Source organism: Coregonus lavaretus, assembly GCF_964263955.1.
Source record: "Coregonus lavaretus genome assembly, chromosome: 12".
Lineage (NCBI taxonomy): Eukaryota > Metazoa > Chordata > Actinopteri > Salmoniformes > Salmonidae > Coregonus > Coregonus lavaretus.
The window spans coordinates 29,189,408-29,211,801 of record NC_139999.1 but is presented as its reverse complement, the minus strand read 5'-3'; the positions used below and the strand labels follow the sequence as shown (position 1 = coordinate 29,211,801).

The 22,394-nt window shown below is 45.0% G+C and overlaps 1 protein-coding gene across 3 annotated transcripts in view; it reads right to left on the bottom strand.

The window, feature by feature from the left end:
• Positions 1–233: 233 nt before the first annotated feature.
• Positions 234–22,394, bottom strand: part of LOC311137914 (cyclin-dependent kinase 18-like) — a 61,473-nt gene continuing 39,312 nt past the window's right edge. For 2 of the 3 annotated variants that reach the window (XM_084172524.1, XM_084172525.1), the window contains exons 3-17: positions 21,785–21,933; positions 20,022–20,168; positions 14,387–14,443; positions 10,812–10,926; positions 7,228–7,322; positions 7,047–7,109; positions 6,846–6,969; positions 6,275–6,395; positions 5,055–5,152; positions 4,800–4,905; positions 4,644–4,686; positions 4,458–4,548; positions 4,251–4,328; positions 4,052–4,116; positions 234–946 (exon numbers count right to left, since the gene is read on the bottom strand). In XM_084172524.1, the coding sequence (XP_084028650.1) occupies positions 4,082–4,116; positions 4,251–4,328; positions 4,458–4,548; positions 4,644–4,686; positions 4,800–4,905; positions 5,055–5,152; positions 6,275–6,395; positions 6,846–6,969; positions 7,047–7,109; positions 7,228–7,322; positions 10,812–10,926; positions 14,387–14,443; positions 20,022–20,168; positions 21,785–21,933 (1,322 nt within the window). In that variant the 3' untranslated portion in view covers positions 234–946; positions 4,052–4,081. Of the gene's footprint in view, positions 947–1,592; positions 3,365–4,051; positions 4,117–4,250; positions 4,329–4,457; positions 4,549–4,643; positions 4,687–4,799; positions 4,906–5,054; positions 5,153–6,274; positions 6,396–6,845; positions 6,970–7,046; positions 7,110–7,227; positions 7,323–10,811; positions 10,927–14,386; positions 14,444–20,021; positions 20,169–21,784; positions 21,934–22,394 lie in introns of those variants that run through there. The other variant, XM_084172526.1, reaches the window with a different exon arrangement.

Genomic DNA, 22,394 nt, shown 5'->3' with positions numbered 1-22,394 from the left:
GTCTCTGTGTTGTGGATGTAGCGCCTCCTGTCGGTCCTAATGATCTCAAAAGGTAGATTACAGTCCAAACCATTTGAGATTAAGTGCAAAGGATCATCAGTGACAAAATTGGGATGATTAGATAGCCAAGGTAGTATTAGGGCCAGATTGGGAATTGTGGCACCTATTGAACACTTAAAATGTTTTCTCTCTTTCTGTTTCTTTTCAATCATGATGGAAGACACTCAGTCATAGACGGTATTGTATACTGTATTAGTACTGTATGAGAGCTGGTCATTGTACTACAGAGTGATATCATTTATTTGTTATTATTTGATCACCTTTGGCTTCATGGCAGTCACAATACATTCAGTTTCTGGTTTTAATAATTGCGCAGTAAACAAATCACACAAAATATTGAATATCACATTTCATACAAAATCTAAATATACTTTATATATTTTATAAAACATTTAGACATCGTCTACAGTCATTTAATACAGTCATCTCTTGTTTTGTCTGGCATAAAATTCACTGAGAAAGAACATGACAACATCTGTTAAAATACATATATTATTTCTTTTCATTACAGTATTTAAAATATCTTCATTTACCACAACAAAACACATACAATAATACTTCTGCCCCAGGGGTTGCTAAAATAAAGAGAGGGGAACTTTTAAAGTGTAACACACATCTCTCCCAGTGGGTCTCAATGCTTTTACATGGCTTCACTCTCACCTTCTTTCCTTCATGACCACTGACAGGTCCACCATATTGCTTTCACCTCTAACAATTGTTTCAGCTTGGGGGTGAGAAAGGAAAGGACGCATGGAAAGGTAGCTCTAGAAGAGTATTGGCTTCTTCTCCAGTGTGGGGTAGAGAGAACTGCATCTCAGTAGTCTAAAGTGGCTTCCTTTCCTTGTCTCCTTTACTTCATCAGATGTGAAAGTGCTGGGCAGACAGGCTTTTAGCAGATTCATGGCAGGCATAAACAGAAGGAGAGGAGGAAGGGAAAGGGAGATGTGGAAATGGCGAAAAGAGAAGAAGTCAGTGAAACATGCAGAGTGATTGGTTGGCTTGGGTGTCTGCAGGGGGCTGAGTGGAGAGGGGAGGGGACTGGGTAGTAGAATTGGAGAGAGTTCTTGGTCAGTCCCCAGAATCAGCAGTGGGAATCCAGTGTATTATTAACATGACAGTAGAAGGCTAATATTCATGGGTTGCAGGTTTCATCACCTATTGTTTTGAACATTCATTTTAGGACTGATGCCCAACTGAGCATCAGAGAGAATGGAAATTAACCTTCTTATGACAGTATAAAAGGTCAGCCATTTTGGTAAGGGAGTTGGTCAGCCAGTGCTGTGAAACAATGAATTTGAAGATTATCTGCACAGTATAATTATCTAGTTAGCCAACAAGTTTAAGTGGAATGATTCCAATAATTTGTCAAATTAACTGCCAACATTCCAAACAAACAATGCAGTCAATCAACAGCCATAACCTGGCTGAAATTGATGATAGAATTTAGACAAGTTGTAAATGCAACAAGTACTGATTGTGTATCATTTAACACTCATAGCTTTTGAAGAAATCAATAATTTAGACATTTATGGTCTGTTTACATATTCTAGAGGCTATTTATAGATAATTGGTATAAAACCCCTATAAACTGTATTTATAATTATATGACAATATTTTAGGTTGACAATTTTATTACACAATTTCTGATATACCACATCTTACTTTTATTTCCCTACATAAGTAAAATCAAGATTATGCCTCTACTGCCATTCTTTCCAATTAACTATTTTGGATTTCTCCCTGACCAAAATGGCTGCCATTATCATCCCATTCTGGAACTTTGAGAGTTTATGACATAGCTCCTTTAGTAATTTAATAGGATCTGTATGGAGTGAGGGACCTAAGCTCCAAACCATTTGAGATTAAGTGCAAGCTCATTCTCAGAAACCCTGTCTGTATCCATCCTCTGTTGTGGGGAGCGCGAGGGGATTAGATGTGTGTTTGTGTTAATTAAACTTGTACCTTTATTTAACCAGGAAAGACCTTTGAGGTTGACCAGAGGGGTATACTACGAAGCAAGCTACAGTAAGTATTCAGACCCCTTGACTTTTTCCACATTTTGTTACGTTACAGCCTTATTCTAAAATGGATTCAATCTACACACAATACCTCATAATGACAAAGTGAAAACAGGTTTAGACATTTTTGCAGATACCTTATTTACATAAGTATGCAGACCGTTTGCAATGAGAATCGAAATTGAGCTCAGGTGCATTCCAGAACCTTCCAGAAGGACAACAATCTCTGCAGCACTCCACCAATCAGGCTTATTATGGTAGAGTGGCCAGACGGAAGCCACTCCTCAGTAAAAGGCACATGACAGCCCACTTAGAGATTGCCAAAAGGCACCTAAAGATTCTCAGACCATGAAAAATAAGATTCTCTGGTCTGATGAAACCAAGATTGAACTCTTTGGCCTGAATGCCAAGCGTCACGTCTGGAGGAAACTTGGCACCATCCCTACGGTGAAACGTGGTGGCAGCATCATGATGTGGGGATGTTTTTCAGCGGCAGGGACTGGCAGACTAGTCAGGATCAAGGGAAAGATGAACGGAGCAAAGTACAGAGAGATCTGCAGAGCGCTCAGGACCACAGACTGGGGCAAATGTTCACCTTCCAACAGAACAATGACCCTAAGCACACAGCCATGACAATGCTGGAGTGGCTTCGGGACAAGTCTCTGAATGTCCTTGAGTGGCCCAGCCAGAGCCCGGACTTGAACCTGATCGAACATCTCTGGAGAGACCTGAAAATAGCTGTGCAGCAATGCTCCCCATCCAACCTGACAGAGCTTGAGAGGATCTGCAGAGAAGAATGGGAGAAACTCCCCAAATACAGGTGTGGAAAGCTTGTAGCATCATACCCACGAAGACTTGAGGCTGTAATCGCTGCCAAAGGTGCTTCAACAAAGTACTGAGTAAAAGGGTCTGAATACTTATGTACATTTGATATTTCAGGTTTACATTTTTTATACATTTGCAGAAATTACCAAATAACTGGTTTTGCTTTGTGATTATGGGGTATTGTGTGTAGATTGATGAGGGGAAAAAAACAATTTAATCAATTTTAGAGTAAGGCTGTAATGTAACAAAATGTGGAAAAAGTCAAGGGATACTTTCCGAATGCACTGTATCTACTGAGTGTTTTCTGAAGCTAGCCAGCTTCAATTAGCTTCCATTCCAGCTCGGGCTTCAACTGTACTACGATGGTGGATATTGCTCGTCTGCCTGCCGCTAACTCTAGCAGGGTTGTAACTGCGTGTGCATGTGGCTAGTCGAACACCGAACTCTTCATTGAGACAATGCTGAAACATAAATTCATGGGCAAGTCAGTGCCACATTTTCATTTGTGCCAAAATCAAAATAAATGAAGAGTTATCTAGCAAATTCAGCAGGCTATTATTTGAAATCGACTTTTAGAAGTGAAGTTTTTATTTATTTGGTGTGGTTATCAATGCACAAGCACCTTTTTCCCCACTCCTATCAATAAAATCATTTTATAAAGTCATACAAAAGTTTTACTGTGCGTGAAGTTTCAAATGCATTTGTCATTAATGCGTAATGTGATAGGTATTTTAACATTACTCTTTTTTTTACATGCACAAACACATTTGATGAATAAAGTATTTCATCAGTTGTCTTCCTCAAATGAAGTGGATGATGATACAATCTTTGTGAGAGGGAGGGAATCTGATTTCATTGGTCCTCAACACACGGCTCTGAGTTAGCCTGTCCCGGAGCAGGTTAGATCTGAAGGATTTGTTGGCATAAAAATGTACCTGGCTAAAAGGTGTGCCACTTTCGTGGTACCAGTTATCCCAGGTTGAACTCAGAGTTGACCCAAGTGACCTCGCTAACTCCTCAAACTACATTCGTAGTATAGGGCTCTGGATATGACCTGGATGTTTGTATTTGTGTTTGTATGGGGGATTGGTGTGTGTTTGTCTTTAAAGCCAATTCCTCCTTGAGGCTTTCTCTCAGAATAGTCTCACCCTGTCTGCACTCCTCTGGCTGGTCGTCCTTTAGAATATGCTCTGCCTTCTGTTTTTCCCCCGACCTGGGTTTGGTAAAGAGAACATGGGGATGACATGACTGAACTGAACATGTTTCATGGTTTATTTCCAGTAGTTGTTTCGTATTATTGTGATGGTTTATGGAAGTAATATGTGTTGCAGTGTGTTGAGACTGTACCTGGAGGCTGGAACACTGAGCTGCGGTGGCCTGGGTCTTTCTGCAGTTTAATCTCTCTGAGGGAAAACACTGAGGAGGCTAGGGTGAGGGGTGAGAGAAATATTGGTCAATGGTGTTTTCTGTACATAATGCACAAAACATAAATTGCCACTTAATACATCATCCTCAGCACACGACTAAAGTCAAATACATCTGTGTGTGTCTTACTGTCTGCGAGGCTGTGGATGTTCTCTCCCAGGCTGAGGAAGTAGGGGTGTCTTAGAGATGCTTCAGCTGAGACTCTGGTCCTAGTGTCATACTGAAATAAAACAGAGAAATACACACTTAAAACCAGAATACTGGTTTGGTATTCAACACTAGTGGTTACAGGTTGGTGTGGGGGTGGTTTCTTACCAGGAGTAGAGCAGTAAGCATGTCAATCCCCTCAGTATCCAGCCTGGAGAGGAAACACAGTACTTGTGTTTTAGTTGTGATTTTGTGTTACCTGAGCAAGTGGTTGGTGAGTGGTCTTATTGTGGTTGTGTTGTGGCTGTGTTGTGGTTGTGTAACCTGGGCACGTGGTTGATGAGTGGTTGAGGTCTGTACTGGGAGAACATGTAGGATCTGAACTCATCATTATTGGAGATACCTGGCCAGCTGTCCTCTGTTGGGGTACCTGAGAGAGAGGGTGAGGGGAGAGGGTCATTCTTCATATTCTATGTCTGTATGGGGGGGGGGTTGTCTGTCTGTATGTATGTATTTGAATCCTAACTACTCACCCCAGGAAGATTGCTCTCTGTGGTATAAATGAAAGAATAGAATTACCAATGAGTTTGAAGACCAAGTGCAGCTCCTCCTTCACTGTGGAGCCGGGGAACATGGGACGACCCGTTGCCATCTCAAATAGAATACAGCCCACGCCCCTTTAACACACACAGAAAGCACAGACACATAGGATTTAAATGGAAAGTGAAGGGGCACGTTCGACATTACAGCCGACTTTAAAGTTGAGTCAAGACTGACTGATCTACAAATCACCTTGTGTCATAAATAACTACTCCATATTATTTGTAGATCAGTCAGTCAGACACAATGTACCCATGATACATCACGCTTTTGATGCTCTCGAACACAGCCAAATGTATCTTTGGAGACTAATGCCTGAAGGGAGGTGGTAGTGTCTCCATGGAAATGACAAACCCCTGGAGCCACACGCACACACTGATGGAATCATAACATTACATCACATGGGGGCCAGCATGCACACACACGCATACACACACAGTCTTGTTTTGCTAACCTTGTGAGGACACACAATTGACTCATTCAAAATCAAATTTTCCCTAACCCCTAACCCTAACTCCTAAACATAATCTTTAACCCTAATTCTAACAATAATTCTAACCCTAACCCCCTAGAAATAGCCTTTTCCCTTGTGGGGACTGGCAAAATGTCCCCAGTTGGTCTAATTTTTGTTTGTTTACTATTCTTGTGGGGACTTCTGGACCGCACGCACGCACACACAGACAGACAGCAAGAGGTTCGTCGGTAGAACAGAGAGACACACATACATCAAAGACTGTGTGTAGGGATCACAAGCAGGCCTGTGTAAGAGGCAGGGTGTCATAGAGTACACTTTCCCTTTGTTTATCACTGAGGGTGTCTGCTCTGATGGAGACCCATCCACTGATGAAAGGAATGTTTTGCAAATTAGTTTATGAAAGGTTCTCTATTGTTGTGTTGCTGGATAACAGCCTTTGGAGATTCAAGGTTAATGAATGTGATGCAGAAATGATCACCATGGTGATTGCCCATATCAGGAGTGGTGGCTTACATGCAAGTTAAGGTAAGGAACAGCATAGCTATGTTGCTGTGATGATTCATAGTGTTGTATACAAATCTAATCAAAACATGTTCTCCCTCATTTAGGTTTTCACTCTGGTAGTGTTAATGAAGGTTAATCAATGTGACAGTGAGTAGGTTTGTTGAAATGTCTCTGTGAGTCAGAATGGAGGCACGTGTATATGCGTGTGTAATGTACTCACCACATGTCGATGGGTGTAGAGTACTCTGTGGTACCCAGCAGTACTTCAGGGGGGCGGTACCATAGAGTCACCACCTCGTTGGAGTAGGTCTTAGTTGGCACAGACTTGGCCCGGGCCAGACCTGACCAATCAAATAAACAGTCATGAGCTGGATCTCAGAGAGGGAGTATTTTATCTACTGATCTGGTCTTCTATCTACATGCAGGATGGGTGTTGAAAAGGTTAGGGATAATATTAGGGCTGGGACGATACCAATATCGCAATATTTTTTCTATGCCAAGAAAGAAAACAGGAAGCAGACCAAACTCTTTGGTCCTTTAAAAACTTGCTGTATGTAAAATAGTGTGCTATAGCTTGGAAAATAAATAAATTACTCTGGATGACAACATACTGTTTGTTTCTAACATTAAAGAAGTTAAATCTGCTTCGTGTTTTGTTTCCTTGCCACGATACTTACGAGTAACGCGATGCTGTTATCGTCCCGGCCCTAGATAATATAGAAGGAGATCTGTTGCTAGGTTACCAATGTCAGTGTATCTGTATGGGAAGACTGTGTGTGTGTGCATCATACCAAAGTCGGCTAGTTTGAGCTCTCCCTTGTCGTTGATTAGCAGGTTCTGAGGTTTCAGATCTCTGTGAAGGATCTTCCTCTTATGGCAGTAGGACAGACCACGTAACAACTGGAACATAAAGATCTACAGAGAGAGAAGGAGAGAAGACTTCACTTCTCTGTCTGATGATGATGATTAAGTGTTCAGTAGGGTTGACTAACCTTAACGTTGTTCATGCTCATGAGGTTTCCACAGTTGTCCAGGTACTGTTTCAGATCACTGTCCTGAGAGACACACAGACACACCATTGCAGAACTTTAACTTGTAAGTAAAACAAGCAGATATAACACTCTGGTTATTATACTGATCATGAAGTATTTGAAAGATGTGTGTTCTACTCACCAGGTACTCAAAGACTAGAGTGAGGGAGCGTTCTGTGTGTATGATGTCATGCAGCGTGACAATGTTGGCATGTTTTAGGTTCTTCAGTAGAGACACTGCAGAGACGCACAGAGAAAATGGTTGGATGCTGCTCTGGCTGCATGGAGGCATGAGGACATGCCATTGACATTTTAGCTCCACTGGGTGGCAGTGTTCTACTCCTGAGTTCTTCTGAAAAGCTACTGTAGTAAATCTGAGGCAAAAACCCTGTTGTTGCAGTATGTGTTTTGTTAGGAGGGGTGAGAATAGGTTAGGAGAGGTTTGATGGTTGTATTAGTCTCTCTAGACCAGGGGTGTCAAACTCAATTTAGCTCAGGGGCCACATGGAGGAAAATCTATTCCCAAGTGGGCCGGACCGGAAAAATCATGGTATATATAACTTAAAAACAACAACTTCAGATTGTTTTCTTTGTTTTAATACGATCAACATACAACATAAAGCTGGAGCCTGAGGACAGTGTGTCCAAAATAGTACAAGCACAACATCACTATTAATCATAAAACACGTCAAGTTTATTTGAAAATTCTAAAGAAAAAGAACACACAAACACACAATGCCTCAGTGATTAACAGAACTGTTTCACAGATCACAGAACTATATCAGGGTGTCATTTCTCAGGCAGAAATGTAGATAAAAAGAATGAAATCCTGTTCCCCAAACAAGTGCAAAAACCACAGAGTCAAGAATAGGTTAAATATACAAATAAAATAAAAACAATTAAAAACAATAGCACATCAACATAAAAACATATAACATAAAGCTGGAGCCTGAGGACAGTGTGTCCAAAAGCACAACATCACTATTAATCATAAAACACCTCAAGTTATTTGAAAGTTCTGAGGACAAAGAACACACAAACACACAATGCCTCAGTGATTCACAGAAGTATATCACAGATCACAGAACTATATCAGGGTGTCTCATGCAGCACTAAGTGGGGTTGCATAGTTTATTTGACTCCTGATACCTGGCATCTTTTAGCTTTCACCAGCGCATCAATATCAGGCGTCACATCCTGAGTGGCAGCCAACTTCAGGATGTGATTCAAGTGCTTGTGCGTGAGCCTTGAGCGCAGCTTTGTTTTATTTATGCTCATTACAGGGAACTTGCTCACAAAGATATGTGGTTCCAAACATGCACAACAGTTTTGCAGCGAGGGCTGTCAAGTTGGGGTAACCTGGCAAGAGATTCTGATAAAATGTGTCCAAGCCAGCTGCGGCAAATTTGCCCTTCAAATCCGAGTCACACTGCAAGTCTATTATTTCAAGTTGGATGCTGATGGGCAGATCAGAGGGATTCACGGTGAATGGCGAGCAAAAAACGTTGAAGTCTTTCTCCAGTTCACCAAAAATCTGAAAGCGTTGCTCAAACTCCCGTAACAGTCCCGTTATTTTATCTTTGAACCGCTTCATGTCTGCCACATGTTGGGTCGCGCACACATTTTTCAGACAGGGGAAGTGAGCTGCATCACCACCGGCAAGTTGCGTCTCCCACAATGACAGCTTCAACTTGAAAGAACGTATGCTGTCATAATACTGCGTGACAACTTTGTTGCGCCCTTGCAGCTGTTTGTTCAAGTTATTCAGGTGCTCTGTAACATCCACCATAAATGCAAGGTCCTGCATCCATTCTGCGGAATGAAATTCTAACACTGGTTTGCCCTTTTCTTCCATGAACTGTTCAATTTCTTCTCGTAAATCAAAGAAACGCCTCAGCACAGCACCTCGGCTTAACCATCTTACCTCAGTGTGGTATGGCAGGCCATAGATGTGGTCTTTCTCTCTGAGAAGGCTGTCAAACTGACGGTGATTCAGGCTTCTGGATCGGATGAAATTAACAGTTTGGATGACCACCTTCATGACGTTATCCATCTTTAATGACTTGCAACACAAAGCCTCCTGGTGCAAAATACAGTGAAAAGTCAAAAAATCACGTCCTCCATTTGCAGATTGCACTTTCTCTCTGAACTTTGTCACAACGCCTGCTTTTTTCCCGATCATTGAGGGCGCACCATCTGTAGCCAGGCTGACAGCGCGGGACCAGTCCACTCCGACCCTGTCCAGCGCGCCGACGAGTGCGGTAAAAATATCAGCTGCTGTCGTTGTATCGGTCATCGGCACAAACTCCACGAACTCCTCGGTGACGGTCAATGTGTCATCAACTCCGCGGATGAAAATGGCCAGTTGTGCAACATCTGTAATGTCCGTGCTTTCATAAATTGCAACCGAAAACGCAATAAATGACTTTACTTTTTGCTTCAACTGGCTGTCCAAATCCACTGAAAGATCGTAAATCCTGTCTGCAACTGTGTTTCTTGTCAGGCTGATATTTACAAAAGCCTGACGCTTTTCAGGGCACACAATCTCCGCTGCCTTCATCATGCATGTTTTTACAAATTCACCCTCACTAAATGGTTTTGAAGCCACTGCGATTTCATTAGCAATGAGGTAGCTAGCTTTCACTGCAGCGTCACTGATGTCTCGGCTGTGAGTAAACACAGACTGCTGTTTCTTCAGACCCGCCAACAGTTCATTCACCTTCTCTCTTCTCCGCTGTCCTTGAAAGTTGTCATATTTGTCGGCATGAAGACTCACATAGTGGCGACGAAGGTTATATTCTTTCAGCACTGCAACATGCTGTGAACACACCAAACATACAGCTTTCCCATTCAATTCCGTGAATAAATAGGAGGATGACCATTTTTCTTGGAACACTCTGCACTCTGCTTCCACTTTTCTCTTTTTTGACAGAGACATATTGGGGCAATGAGGGTGCCAAAGCACATAATGTTAAAAGTAGAAGCCGTAATAAATATCGCGGGCAAAACAAAGTAGCTCATTGGCTGCACGTGCTTGACCTACTTGCTCTGCCCCGGTATAAGCAGTTTGCTTGCTTAACACAATTGCTATTGCGCCATCCAGTGGACGCAATTGGAACAGCAGTTTATTTTATTGAAAAATTGCAGCGCATTTTTATACTTTACAAAATCATCTCGCGGTCCGGATTAAACCCGTTTGCGGGCCTGATCCGGCCCGCGGGCCGGACGTTTGACATCCCTGCTCTAGACATACAGGTTGCCTCCCACAATGTACCAATGTTCCAGCATACACGTCTGTACTTTTACCGACATCAGTTTGGCAGAGAGGAAAGGGTGGAGTTGGACGCCAGAAAATCAGCCCAGAGCCCTGCTGTAAACGTTTCCGGCAGCTAGCTAGATGGAGCTCGCGTAGGATATTTTCAATGAGTGTATTCTGCAAGCGAGTAGTTTGCATGCACCATGACGTTAGTGTTACAAGCTTATAACCACTGACTGGCTGTGGCTAAAACTAGCCTAGCTATCTTCGTCCGCATTGTGTGTCCGCCTCTGTCATGTTTCCAAGGGGATTATTTTTAAGCACCGCCTACCCAAACTCGTGATTTGTTGGGAGAGTTGTCTGTGTGAAGAGCGTCCTCCAAAATCCAAAATAATTCCCAGACCTAGTGCTGTTGCTCTAGGTCTGGCATTTCCGAGACTATGGTTGTATAGGGTGTTGTGTGTTTTTACCTTCTCTGATAGCTGTACAGGGCGCTCCCTCTTCATGCTCTAACCTAATCTCTTTCAGCGCCACCAGGTTCTCCGTCAGTTTGCTCCGCCCCTTAAAAACCGTGGCGTACGTCCCCTACACAGGAACAGGAAGTAATTGAAACGTGAAATAGCAAACGGGAATAATTAGTTAATCACATCAGTCAGGTTTTTTTTATATATATAATGGTCGTCACTTTATGGCCATGCCAAATGTCTAACCCTGACTCTTTTAACTACTGAGCCTAACCCTAACCATAACCTTAACCCTAACCCATAACCTTAACCCTAGCCTATAAAGAACAAGGTTCATTTGGCTACCAGGTAGCTTAATGTCATTGCTGTCTCTTTCTTGAAACACTGGCTTGTCTCATGGCAGGATGTAAGGTATTTTAAACTAAGTACAGGGATTGCTTACACCTATCCAGCTATTGTGAAAGGGAGTGAATTAGGGCGGATGGAAGGGGACAACTATCTGAAATGAGATGCAGCCCAGTTGTTGACCCTTATGAGTGAGCATGATTAGGACAGATGTAGCCTATTCAGTCTGACTTCTACTCTGCAATAACAGTAGCTGGGCATTCATGAGTACAGTCTGAGACAACAGATAAAGGAAGTAGCCACTGTGTGTGAGAGTACATACCCAGTTCTATAAATCAATCTCATATTGCTATGTAGAACTAGGTATGTAGTAGGGGAGACTGGGATTGGTTGTCACACTTTTCACTCTTGTGTGTATTTCTTAGCACGAGTATGTCTTACAAGACTCTTTTCAACATTTAATAGAAAGAAAGGTCTTGGGTTGAAATGGGGACCCTTTTTATCTTCATCTTATTCTAACATGGAGTTATAAGCCATCAAACACACACTGTCCACTTGTGACAACCAACCCCATCGCGGGGTTGGTTGTCACACAGTATGTAGTTGGTTGTCACAATGTTTGCTAGTAGCCTATTCCTTTTGTAGCAGGAAATTAAGCAATATAGCATACATAGTCTTAGCCAAGCCTGTCTTTGATTGAACAATATTCTACACAGAATTCAGCATTTTATGCCTTGAGAACAACATATTACATTTTCTGTGTATGCGTGTGTTTGTGTCGGTGTGTGACAGAATAAATGTGTGAGAGGGACAACAAACCCAGATAGGACAGATACCTCTGCCCAGGGGATGTATACATGATGCATCGGGAAGATGCAGTTTAGACATCGTTTGCTAATTGGCAAGACGTCTCACAGATATATTTAGAATATCTACATTCTAAATTCTACAGTTCTACATAGTTTATACAGTGCATTCGGAAAGTATTCAGACCCCTTGAATTACTCCACATTGTTACGTTACAGCCTTATTCTAAAATTGATTAAATCGTTTTTCCCCCTCATCAATCTACACACAATACCCCATAATGACAAAGCAAAAACAGGTTTTTAGATTTTTTTCAAATGTATACAAAATAAACTGAAATCACATTTATCTAAGTATTCAGACCCTTTACTCAGTCCTTTGTTGAAGCACCTTTGGCAGTGATTACAGCCTTAAGTCTTCTTGGGTATGACACTACAAGCTTGGCACACCTGTATTTGGGGAGTTTCTCCCATTCTTCTCTGCAGATCCTCTCAAGCTCTGTCAGGTTGGATGGGGAGCGTCGCTGCACAGCTATTTTCAGGTCTCTCCAGAGATGTTTGATTGGGTTCAAGTCCGGGCTCTGGCTGGGCCACTCAAGGACATTCAGAGACTTGTCCCGAAGCCACTCCTGCGTTGTCTTGGTTGTGTGCTTAGGGTCGTTGTCCTGTTGGAAGGTGAACCTTCGCCCCAGTCTGAGGTCCTGAGTGCTCTGGAGCAGGTTTTCATCAAGGATCTCTCTGTACTTTGCTCTGTTCAGCTTTCCCTTGATCCTGACTAGTCTCCCAGTCCCTGCCGCTGAAAAACATCCCCACAGCATGATGCTGCCACCACCATGCTTCACCGAAGTTGGTGCCAGGTTCCCTCCAGACGTCACGCTTGGCATTCAGGCCAAAGAGTTCAATCTTGGTTTCATCAGAGCAGATAATCTTGTTTCTCATGGTCTGAGTCCTTTAGGTGCCTTTTGGCAAACTCCAAGCGGGCTGTCATGTGCCTTTTACTGAGGAGTGGCTTCCGTCTGGCCACTCTACCATAAAGGCCTGATTCATGGAGTGCTGCAGAGATGGTCCTCTGTAGCTCAGCTGGTAGAGCACGGCGCTTGTAACGCCAAGGTAGTGGGTTCGATCCCCGGGACCACCCATACACACAAATGTATGCACGCACGACTAAGTCGCTTTGGATAAAAGCGTCTGCTAAATGGCATATTATTATTATTATTATTATTATATTATGGTTGTCCTTCTGGAAGGATTTCCCATATCCACAGAGGAACATTGGAGCTCTGTCAGAGTGACCATCGGATTTTTGGTCACCTCCCTGACCAAGGCCCTTCTCCCTCGATTGCTCAGTTTGGCTGGGCGGCCAGCTCTAGGAAGAGTTCCAAACTTCTTCCATTTAAGAATGATGGAGGCTACTGTATTCTTGGGGACCTTCAATGCTGCAGAATGTTTTTGGTACCCTTCCCCAGATCTGTGCCTCAACACAATCCACTCGGGGGCTCTACGGACAATTCCTTCGACCTCATGGCTTGGTTTTTGCTCTGACATGAACTGTCAACTGTGGGACCTTATATAGACAGGTGTGTGCCTTTCCAAATCAGGTGGACTCCAATCAAGTTGTAGAAACATTTAAAGGATGATCAATGGAAACAGGATGCACCTGAGCTCAATTTCGAGTCTCATAGCAAAGGGTCTGTTTATTATTTTTAATACATTAGCAAAAATGTCTAAACTGTTTTTGCTTAGTCATTATGGGGTATTGTGTGTAGATTGATCAGGAAAAAAATGAATTTAATCAATTTTAGAATTAGGCTGTAACGTAACAATGTGGAAAAAGGGAAGGGGTCTGAATACTTTCCCAATGCACTGTACGTCGGCCAGGCATCAACATTATTTTCTGATGTCTCAGCGACGTCTTCCCAATGTGCAAACGCTCTCCACACTACATATTCCCAACACATTTTGATATGTCGGCCAAATGTGTTCGTGTTTACTGGTAAGGGAGGTCTTTATAGCAACAGCACAAAAGAGCTTGGGATGTATTGTATTCTGGAAGTTGCAATGCCCCCTTCTTTAATATGGTTATAGAAATTGCAATGCCCCCACCCCCCCACATGGCTTGACCAAGCAGCTTAGAAATAGGATTGGAATGTAACCTTTCCGCTTTTCAACGTAATTTCATAATCTTTCATAATTCAAATGTTTATAAAGAAAATACTTTATTTTACTTTCACTTATGAAATACACAAATTCCCCTCACTTCATGGGTTAAAAGGAAGGTGAAAACCCACGCACTGAATAACCACACTGGGAATACCCACACACATTTTAGTTAAAAAAACTCTAATTTCTCTGTATCCTGCACCTACTAAATCAGCTGGATGTGTGCCTTAAACTGCAGTTGAAAGAACGTAACCATAGTGACATACTTGCCTCTCCCAGTTTTCCCAGTTTCACATACGTCTCCAGCTTTCCAAAGCCAATGTCAGACTGTATGGAAAAACACACAAGGTAGCCTAAAGTTAGCATATGTCACAGATTCAGCCGAGGCTGCTCCTCCTCCTTGCTCGGGCAGGCTTCGGCGTTCGTCGTCGCCGGAGTACTAGCTGCTACCGATCTATGTTTCTGTGTTCTACTTGTTTTGTCTTTATTGTTCACACCTGGTTCCCATTATGTATTGATTTCTTCCCTATTTATCCCTCTGGCTCCCACTGTGTTTTGTGCGTGTTTTTTCATGTTTGGTTGTCGTCTGGTGAGCGGGTTTGTTCCTCCCTGCGTGGAGGTTATGTGATTTACGTTACCTATGAGTAAAGTACGTTTTCGATTAGCTCTGTGTCCTGCGCCTGACTTCGTCCTACCGCATCACACTGACCGCCTGACAGAAACACGCACCTTTAATGGAGTCAGCAGGTACATTCATTTCGTCCGGATCAATGGAGGAACGTGTCCAACAGCAGGCGACCATGATCCAGACTCTCGGCACCGCAATGGAGCGCGTGTTGAACACCATGGAGCGATGGGAGAGAGGTGGTTATCATACAGCTCCTCCAACTACACAACCACCCACACCGCTGTCCACCCCTTCGTCACCTGGGTCCAGTGGGATTCGGCTCTCGCTCCCGAGGGCATACGATGGTACAGCTGCCGGGTGCCAGGGTTTTCTGCTCCAGGTAGAGCTCTACCTGGCTACCATCCACCCGGCTCCCTCGGGATACGAGAGCGTGTCCGCCCTCATCTCCTGTCTGTCGGGGAGAGCGCTCGAGTGGGCCAACACCGAGTGGGGAGGAATAGACGTAGCGTCAGTACGCTATGAGGATTTCACCCGCCGCTTTCGGGCGGTATTCGATCATCCACCGGAGGGGAGAGCGGCGGGGGAACGTCTATTCCACCTCAGACAGGGGAAGAGGAGCGCACTGGACTTCAGGACTCTGGCTGCCAGCGCAGGATGGAATGAGAGGGCCCTGATCGACCACTACCGATGCAGCCTACGAGAGGACGTTCGTCGGGAACTGGCCTGCAGGAACACCACCCTTACACTGGACCAACTGGTGGATATGTCGATAAGGCTGGATAACCTGTTGGCAACCCGTGGACGTCCGGATCAGGGGCCGTCCATTCCATCCCCCCAGCACCTCCGACCCTACCCCTATGGAGCTCGGAGGTGCTGTGCTTAGGGAGACCAGAAGAAGGGCCATCTCCTGCACCAACTGTGGCCGCAGAGGACACACTGCTGGTCGGTGCTGGGGAGGGTCTTTAGGGAGTCGAGGCAGTAGGCAGAGCACTGGTGGACCGTCTCAGATGAGTAGGCACCCGACTCACCCAGAGCTCCCTGTTGCGCATATGTGTATTGATATTATATTTCCAGAGTTTTCCCCTCATTCCCAGCATAAGGCGCTTGTAGATTCAGGCGCAGCTGGGAACTTTATTGATCGTCAGTTTTCCAGTAGTTTAGGGATTCCTATTGTTCCTGTTGATGTGCCCTTCCATGTAAATGCCTTAGATAGTCGCCCTTTAGGGTCAGGCCTGATTAGGGAGGTCACAGCTCCACTCTGGATGAAGACGCAGGAGGGTCATGAGGAGAAAATTAGTCTCTATCTGATTGATTCTCCTGCGTTTCCAGTGGTGTTGGGGCTTCCCTGGTTAACTTCTCATGACCCCACGATTTCATGGCAACAGAGGGCTCTCAAGGGATGGTCAAGTCAGTGCTCGGGGAGGTGTTTCCATAGGGGCAACCTATGGAAACACCTACCAGGTCTCCACCATGCACATTCCCCCCAAATATGCCGATTTGGCTCTCGCCTTCTGTAAAAAGAAGGCGACTCAATTACCACCCCATCGACAGGGGGATTGTGCGATAAATCTCCAGGTAGGCGCTGCACTTCCCCGGAGTCACGTGTATCCCCTGTCACAGGAAGAGACGGCAGCTATGGAAACATATGTCTCCGAATCTCTGGGGCAGGGATACATTCGGCCATCCACTTCACCTGTCTCCTCTAGTTTCTTTTTTGTGAAGAAGAAGGATGTAGGTTTACGCCCGTGCATTGACTACCGGGGTCTCAATCAGATCACTGTCAAGTACAGTTATCCACTACCGCTCATTGCTAGTATGACGGAGTCATTGCACGGGGCACGCTTCTTCACAAAATTGGATCTCAGGAGCGCGTACAACCTGGTGCGTATCCGGGAGGGAGATGAGTGGAAGACGGCATTTAGTACCACATCTGGGCACTATGAGTACCTCATCATGCTGTACGGGTTGATGAACGCTCCATCAGTCTTCCAATCCTTTGTAGATGAGATTTTCAGGGACCTGCACGGACAGGGTGTAGTGATGTATATAGATGATATTCTCATATACTCCGCTACACGAGCCGAGCATGTGTCCCTGGTGCGCAAGGTGCTTGGTCGACTGTTGGAACATGACCTGTATGTCAAGGCGGAGAAATGTCTGTTCTTTCAAAAGTCTGTCTCCTTCCTAGGGCACCGCCTGTCCGCGTCAGGGGTGGAGATGGAAATTGACCGCATTTTGGCCGTGCGTAATTGGCCGACTCCAACCACGGTTAAGGAGGTGCAGCGATTCTTAGGGTTTGCCAACTACTACCGGAGGTTTATCCGGGGCTTTGGTCAGGTAGCGGCACCTAGACCCCTGCCCAGAGGGAAATTACAACCCCTACCTGTTCCACAACGGCCGTGGTCCCACCTATCGGTGGATTTTGTTACGGACCTTCCCCCGTCACAAGGGAACACCACGATCCTGGTCGTTGTGGATCGGTTTTCTAAGTCCTGCCGTCTCATTCCAATGCCCGGTCTTCCTACGGCCCTACAGACTGCGGCGGCCCTATTTACACACGTCTTCCGGCACTACGGGGTACCTGAGGATATTGTATCTGATCGGGGTCCCCAGTTCACCTCAAGGGTCTGGAGGGCGTTCATGGAACATCTGGGGATCTCGGTCAGCCTGACCTCAGGTTTTCACCCCAAGAGTAATGGGCAGGTGGAGAGAGTGAACCAGGATGTGGGTAGGTTTCTGCGGTCCTATTGCCAGGACTGGCCGGGGGAGTGGTCGGGTTTTATCCCCTGGGCAGAGATGGCCCAAAACTCCCTCCGCCACTCCTCCACTAACCTTTCTCCATTTCAGTGTGTGTTAGGTTATCAGCCGGTCCTGGCACCTTGGCATCAGAGCCAGATCGAGGCACCTGCGGTGGAGGAGTGGTTTCGGCGCTCGGAAGAGACCTGGAACGCTGCCCATGTACGCCTGCAACGGGCCATCAGGCGACAGAAGGCGAGCGCCGACCACCACCACAGTGAGGCTCCCGTGTATGCACCGGGGGACCGGGTCTGGCTCTCAACCCGAAACCTGCCCCTTCGCCTGCCCTGCCGGAAGCTGGGTCTGCGGTTTGTGGGGCCATTTCAAGTCCTGAGGAGATTGAACGAGGTTTGTTATAGGTTACAGCTTCCTCCTGAGTATCGTATTAACCCCTCGTTCCATGTGTCTCTCCTCAGGCCGGTGGTAGCTGGTCCACTTCAGGAGTCTGAGGACATCGAGGGGGTACCCTCTGGACATCGAGGGGGCACTGGCGTACTCGGTCCGTTCCATCTTGGATTCGAGGCGTCGGGTGGGGGGCCTGCAGTATCTCGTGGAGTGGGAGTGGTACGGTCCGGAGGAACGGTGCTGGGTCCCTGGGAGGGACATCCTCGATCCCTCCATGTTGAGGGATTTCCACCGTCGTCATCCGACTCGCCCTGCGCCGCGTCCTCCTGGCCGTCCCCAAGGCCGTTGTCGGCGCACGGCTAGAGCCGCGCGTCGGGGGGGGGGGGGGGGGGGGGTCACGGATTCAGCCGAGGCTGCTGCCCCTCCTTACTCGGGCAGGCTTCGGCGTTCGTCATCGCCGGAGTACTAGCTGCTACCGATCTATGTTTCTGTGTTCTACTTGTTTTGTCTTTATTGTTCACACCTGGTTCCCATTATGTATTGATTTCTTCCCTATTTATCCCTCTGGCTCCCACTGTGTTTTGTGCGTGTTTTTTCATGTTTGGTTGTCGTCTGGTGAGCGGGTTTGTTCCTCCCTGCGTGGAGGTTATGTGATTTACGTTACCTACGAGTAAAGTACGTTTTCGATTAGCTCTGTGTCCTGCGCCTGACTTCGCTTCATGTAGTTGTTGATCAGTCTCTCACATCGCTGTGGAGGAATATTTGCCCGCTCTTGCATGCAGAACTGCTGTAACTCAGCAACATTTTTGGGTTTTCAAGCATGAGCTGCTCGTTTCAAGTCCTGCCACAACATCTCAATTGGGATTAGGTCTGGACTTTGACAGATGGCCTGACATTCTCCTATAGAATTCTCTGATACAGAGCAGAATTCATTGTTCATTTTATTAAGGCAAGTCGTCCAGGTCCTGAGGCAGCAAAGCATCCCCACACCATCACACTACTTGACCGTTGGTATGAGGGTCTTACTGTGGAATGCACACTCAGGACCAAGACAATGATCCAAAACACACAATCAAGTCTACGTGAAAATGGCTAAAAAGCAACACATTTGACGTTTTGGAATGGCCTAGTCAAAGTCCAGATCTAATCCCGATTGAGATGTTGTGGCAGGACTTGAAAGGAGCAGTTCATGCTTGAAAACCCACAAATGTCGTTGAGTTAAAGCAGTTCTGCATGGAAGAGTGGGCCAAAATTCCTCCACAGCGACGCGAGAGACTGATCAAAATCTACAGGAAACCTTTGGTTGGAGTCATTGCAGCTAAAGGTGGCACCACCAGTTATTGTGTGTAAGGGGGCAATTACTTTTTCACACAGGGGCATTGGGTGTTGCATAACTTTGTTTATGAAATAAATTAAATAAGTATGTAATTGTTGTGTTATTTGTTCACTCAGGTTCCTTTTTATCTAATATTAGGTTTTGGTTGAAGATCTGATTAACATTCAGTATAAAAAAAATATGCAAAAGTGGAGAAAATTAGAAAGGGGGCAAATACTTTTTCACGGCACTGTATGTATGGTTATGACCATATGGTTTAGGGATCATGTTATTGGGATACTGTGATATTGGGTATAGGGGGTAGTCTACTGACCAGTGAAGCCCGCAGGGACTTGCAGCTGAGGGGTTTGATTTAGGGTATGGGTGTATTAGGGTACTGCAGTATGGGTGTAAAGGGGTATAAGGGGGTACAGGGTACTGAACAGTGATGACCGTCACGACATGCGTCTGAGTGGATTGATTTAGGGTATGGGTGTATTAGGGTATTCCGGTGTGGGTGTATAGGAGTTTGAGGTATGTGATACTAACCAGTGAAGCCCGTAGGGACATGCGGCTGAGGGGTTTGGGTTAGGGTATAGGGGTATTAGAGCAGTTGTTCCCAACAAGGGGTACTAGGACCAGTGGGGGTACTTGGCCTATCCACAGGGGGTACTCGAGAAGACTCATGACACCATAGGCCTACTGGTAAAATTCAAATGAGGGGGTACTTCAGGGGTACTCCGGGCAGAGCAAAATTCAGTTGGTGATACAGTAACCGAAAAAGGTCAGGAACCACTGTATTAGTATATAGGGGTACTAACCAGTGAAGCCCGTCGGGACATGCGGCTGAGGGGTTTGCAGGGAGGAGAGTTGTTCTCAATCTCCATTTCTCTTTGCATCTGCAGCTTCTTGAGGATCTCTGGAGGCAGGCGGATGTCCATGGGCAGAGACATACGCTTACTCACATCCTGCAGAGAATCAATCAGTCATCGATATGCAATACTCGCACACAATCAATCATTATTTGTCAATATACACACATCATAAATGGGCAATATTCTCACATGATCAATGAAACATTGCACCAGAACGTTCATTATTATTATTATGTATTGCTCCATCCACCACCCCACCATCTTCGGAGGACAAAAGTAACTTTGTTTAACTTTTTTTCCTTTTCTTTTTTACAGCCATTTTGTTACATACACATTATTCATACATTTCACATACATGGTACTTCTATACACAGTATTACATGACAGAAAATATAGTTTGATTTACACATTCAATGGTACTCAGACATAACCGGTGTGTATATATGGTATTTTCGGTCTTAACTATTACAGATCATGAGCTTTTAATCCCACCTCACAGCTACTCTCAGCCCATCCCACCTATCTCTGTAGACCACCCTCTCTTGTGTTCCATGTGCCATATATTTTTCAACTGTGCTGATATCTTACATGAATTCTGAACCTTTCTAATCTCAGAGTATTGCTAAGAGTATTATTATATTGCTAATTGATTGACTATGACTTTCCAAATTGCCAACAGTGCTATTTGTAGGGTTAGTTTTAGGTTAATGTTGTGATCGGTTATTACAGTATAGAGGTAAGGAGTGATTGTGGCTATTTAAAGCTAGGATTGACTAGATGACCATTAGTTTGAGAATGTCATCTTCTGTCTGTGGGTCTATTCTGTCTGTGGTTCTGAATGGAGACCTGTCTTAATGTAAGACAAGATGAATCAGTCCTCTGTTCAGTTCATCTGTTCTCCCACCCTCTGACACAGTTTCTCCTGTGAGTGACTATCTATCTCACACTTCCCCCTGCAGCACACATCTGGAACTGTCTAAAATAAGGTGTTTGTGTGTATGTGAATTTCCCCAGGGTGGATGGGTGTGTGTGTGCTTGTGCATGCACAAACACGTGTTTGTGACTGTCGCTCTTTGCAGTTATTTTTGTTGAAAAGTAAGACGGTTTAATTTTCTAACTAAAGGTGTCTGGCACGGCGGGTTATGTGGAACCCAAAAAAAAGAAGAAGGCAAGAGATGGAAAAGAAAGAACATTCAGACGATGGCTTGTAATTCCCTGTGGGCTGTATAGCAGCTGCTGCTCTGAGGCTGAGAGGACGTTATGGCCACTCAGCTTGGAGAGGGAGGAGAGGAACGCAGTCAGTAGCTCTTATGATATCATAAAGGTGTAATAACTGGTTTTATAAAGGTGTTACGAATGTCTTATGTATACCCCCTTCAAGTAAAGTGTTACCTAATTTGTACAGGAGGCTATATTTATGTTGGTGTCCCTCTCAGTATAGCAGTTCCTTTCGGATTGGAACCACTTTGGTGTTTTGAGCTATACTATACTAATTGGCATGTATGTAGTTCTGTCCTTGAGCTGTTCTTGTCTATTAATGTTCTGTATTATGTAATGTTTCATGTTTTGTGTGGACCCCAGGAAGAGTAGCTGCTGCTTTTGCAACAGCTAATGGGGATCCTAATAAAATATCAAATGTCAATGTGAACTTTATCATTTCTAAACGTTCTATATTTCTCCTTCTCCGTAACTATCCCTCCCTGTCTCACCACCATAGAGAAGTGTCGGTGTGGTGCTTTGCTGCGGTACTGGAGATAGGAGGGGGACTGTGCTCCGGGCGTGGCTGGCTCAGGGCTCACTGGACTGGGACTGGCCTCGGGGTGCAGCGAAGGCAGGGTCAGGCTGTCTGGAGTCAGTGCTGTAGGTCAGACAGAGAGAGCGAGAACGCACACTTTAGTGTTATGGAAAAACATGCAACACACAGATGCTGATAAATACTCCATATTGTAGCCTTAAACACACACAAAGACAGGATTGCTTGAACAACCTCTCTTTTTCAGTGTTGTACACAGCAGATTGAGTGGACAATTGCTCTTTATGAATAAATAATACAGCACTCATTCAGTCTGGACACTACACAAGGCTGCATCAGCTACAGTGTGGAAATGTGTGCATGTGTTTACAGTCCTCTGAACAGCTCGCGTTTCAGCCTTGGTTTGATCCTGTGTGTGAATGGGTTGTTGGTCTAGCTGCTGTTGGGTGTGTTTGGAGTGGATATGTCTGTTCCAGCGCATCGACTGACACCTCTGTGTATGTGTCTGTGTATGTGGATACCTGTATGTATACTGATTGGATGGGTGTGTGTGTGTGTGTGTGTGT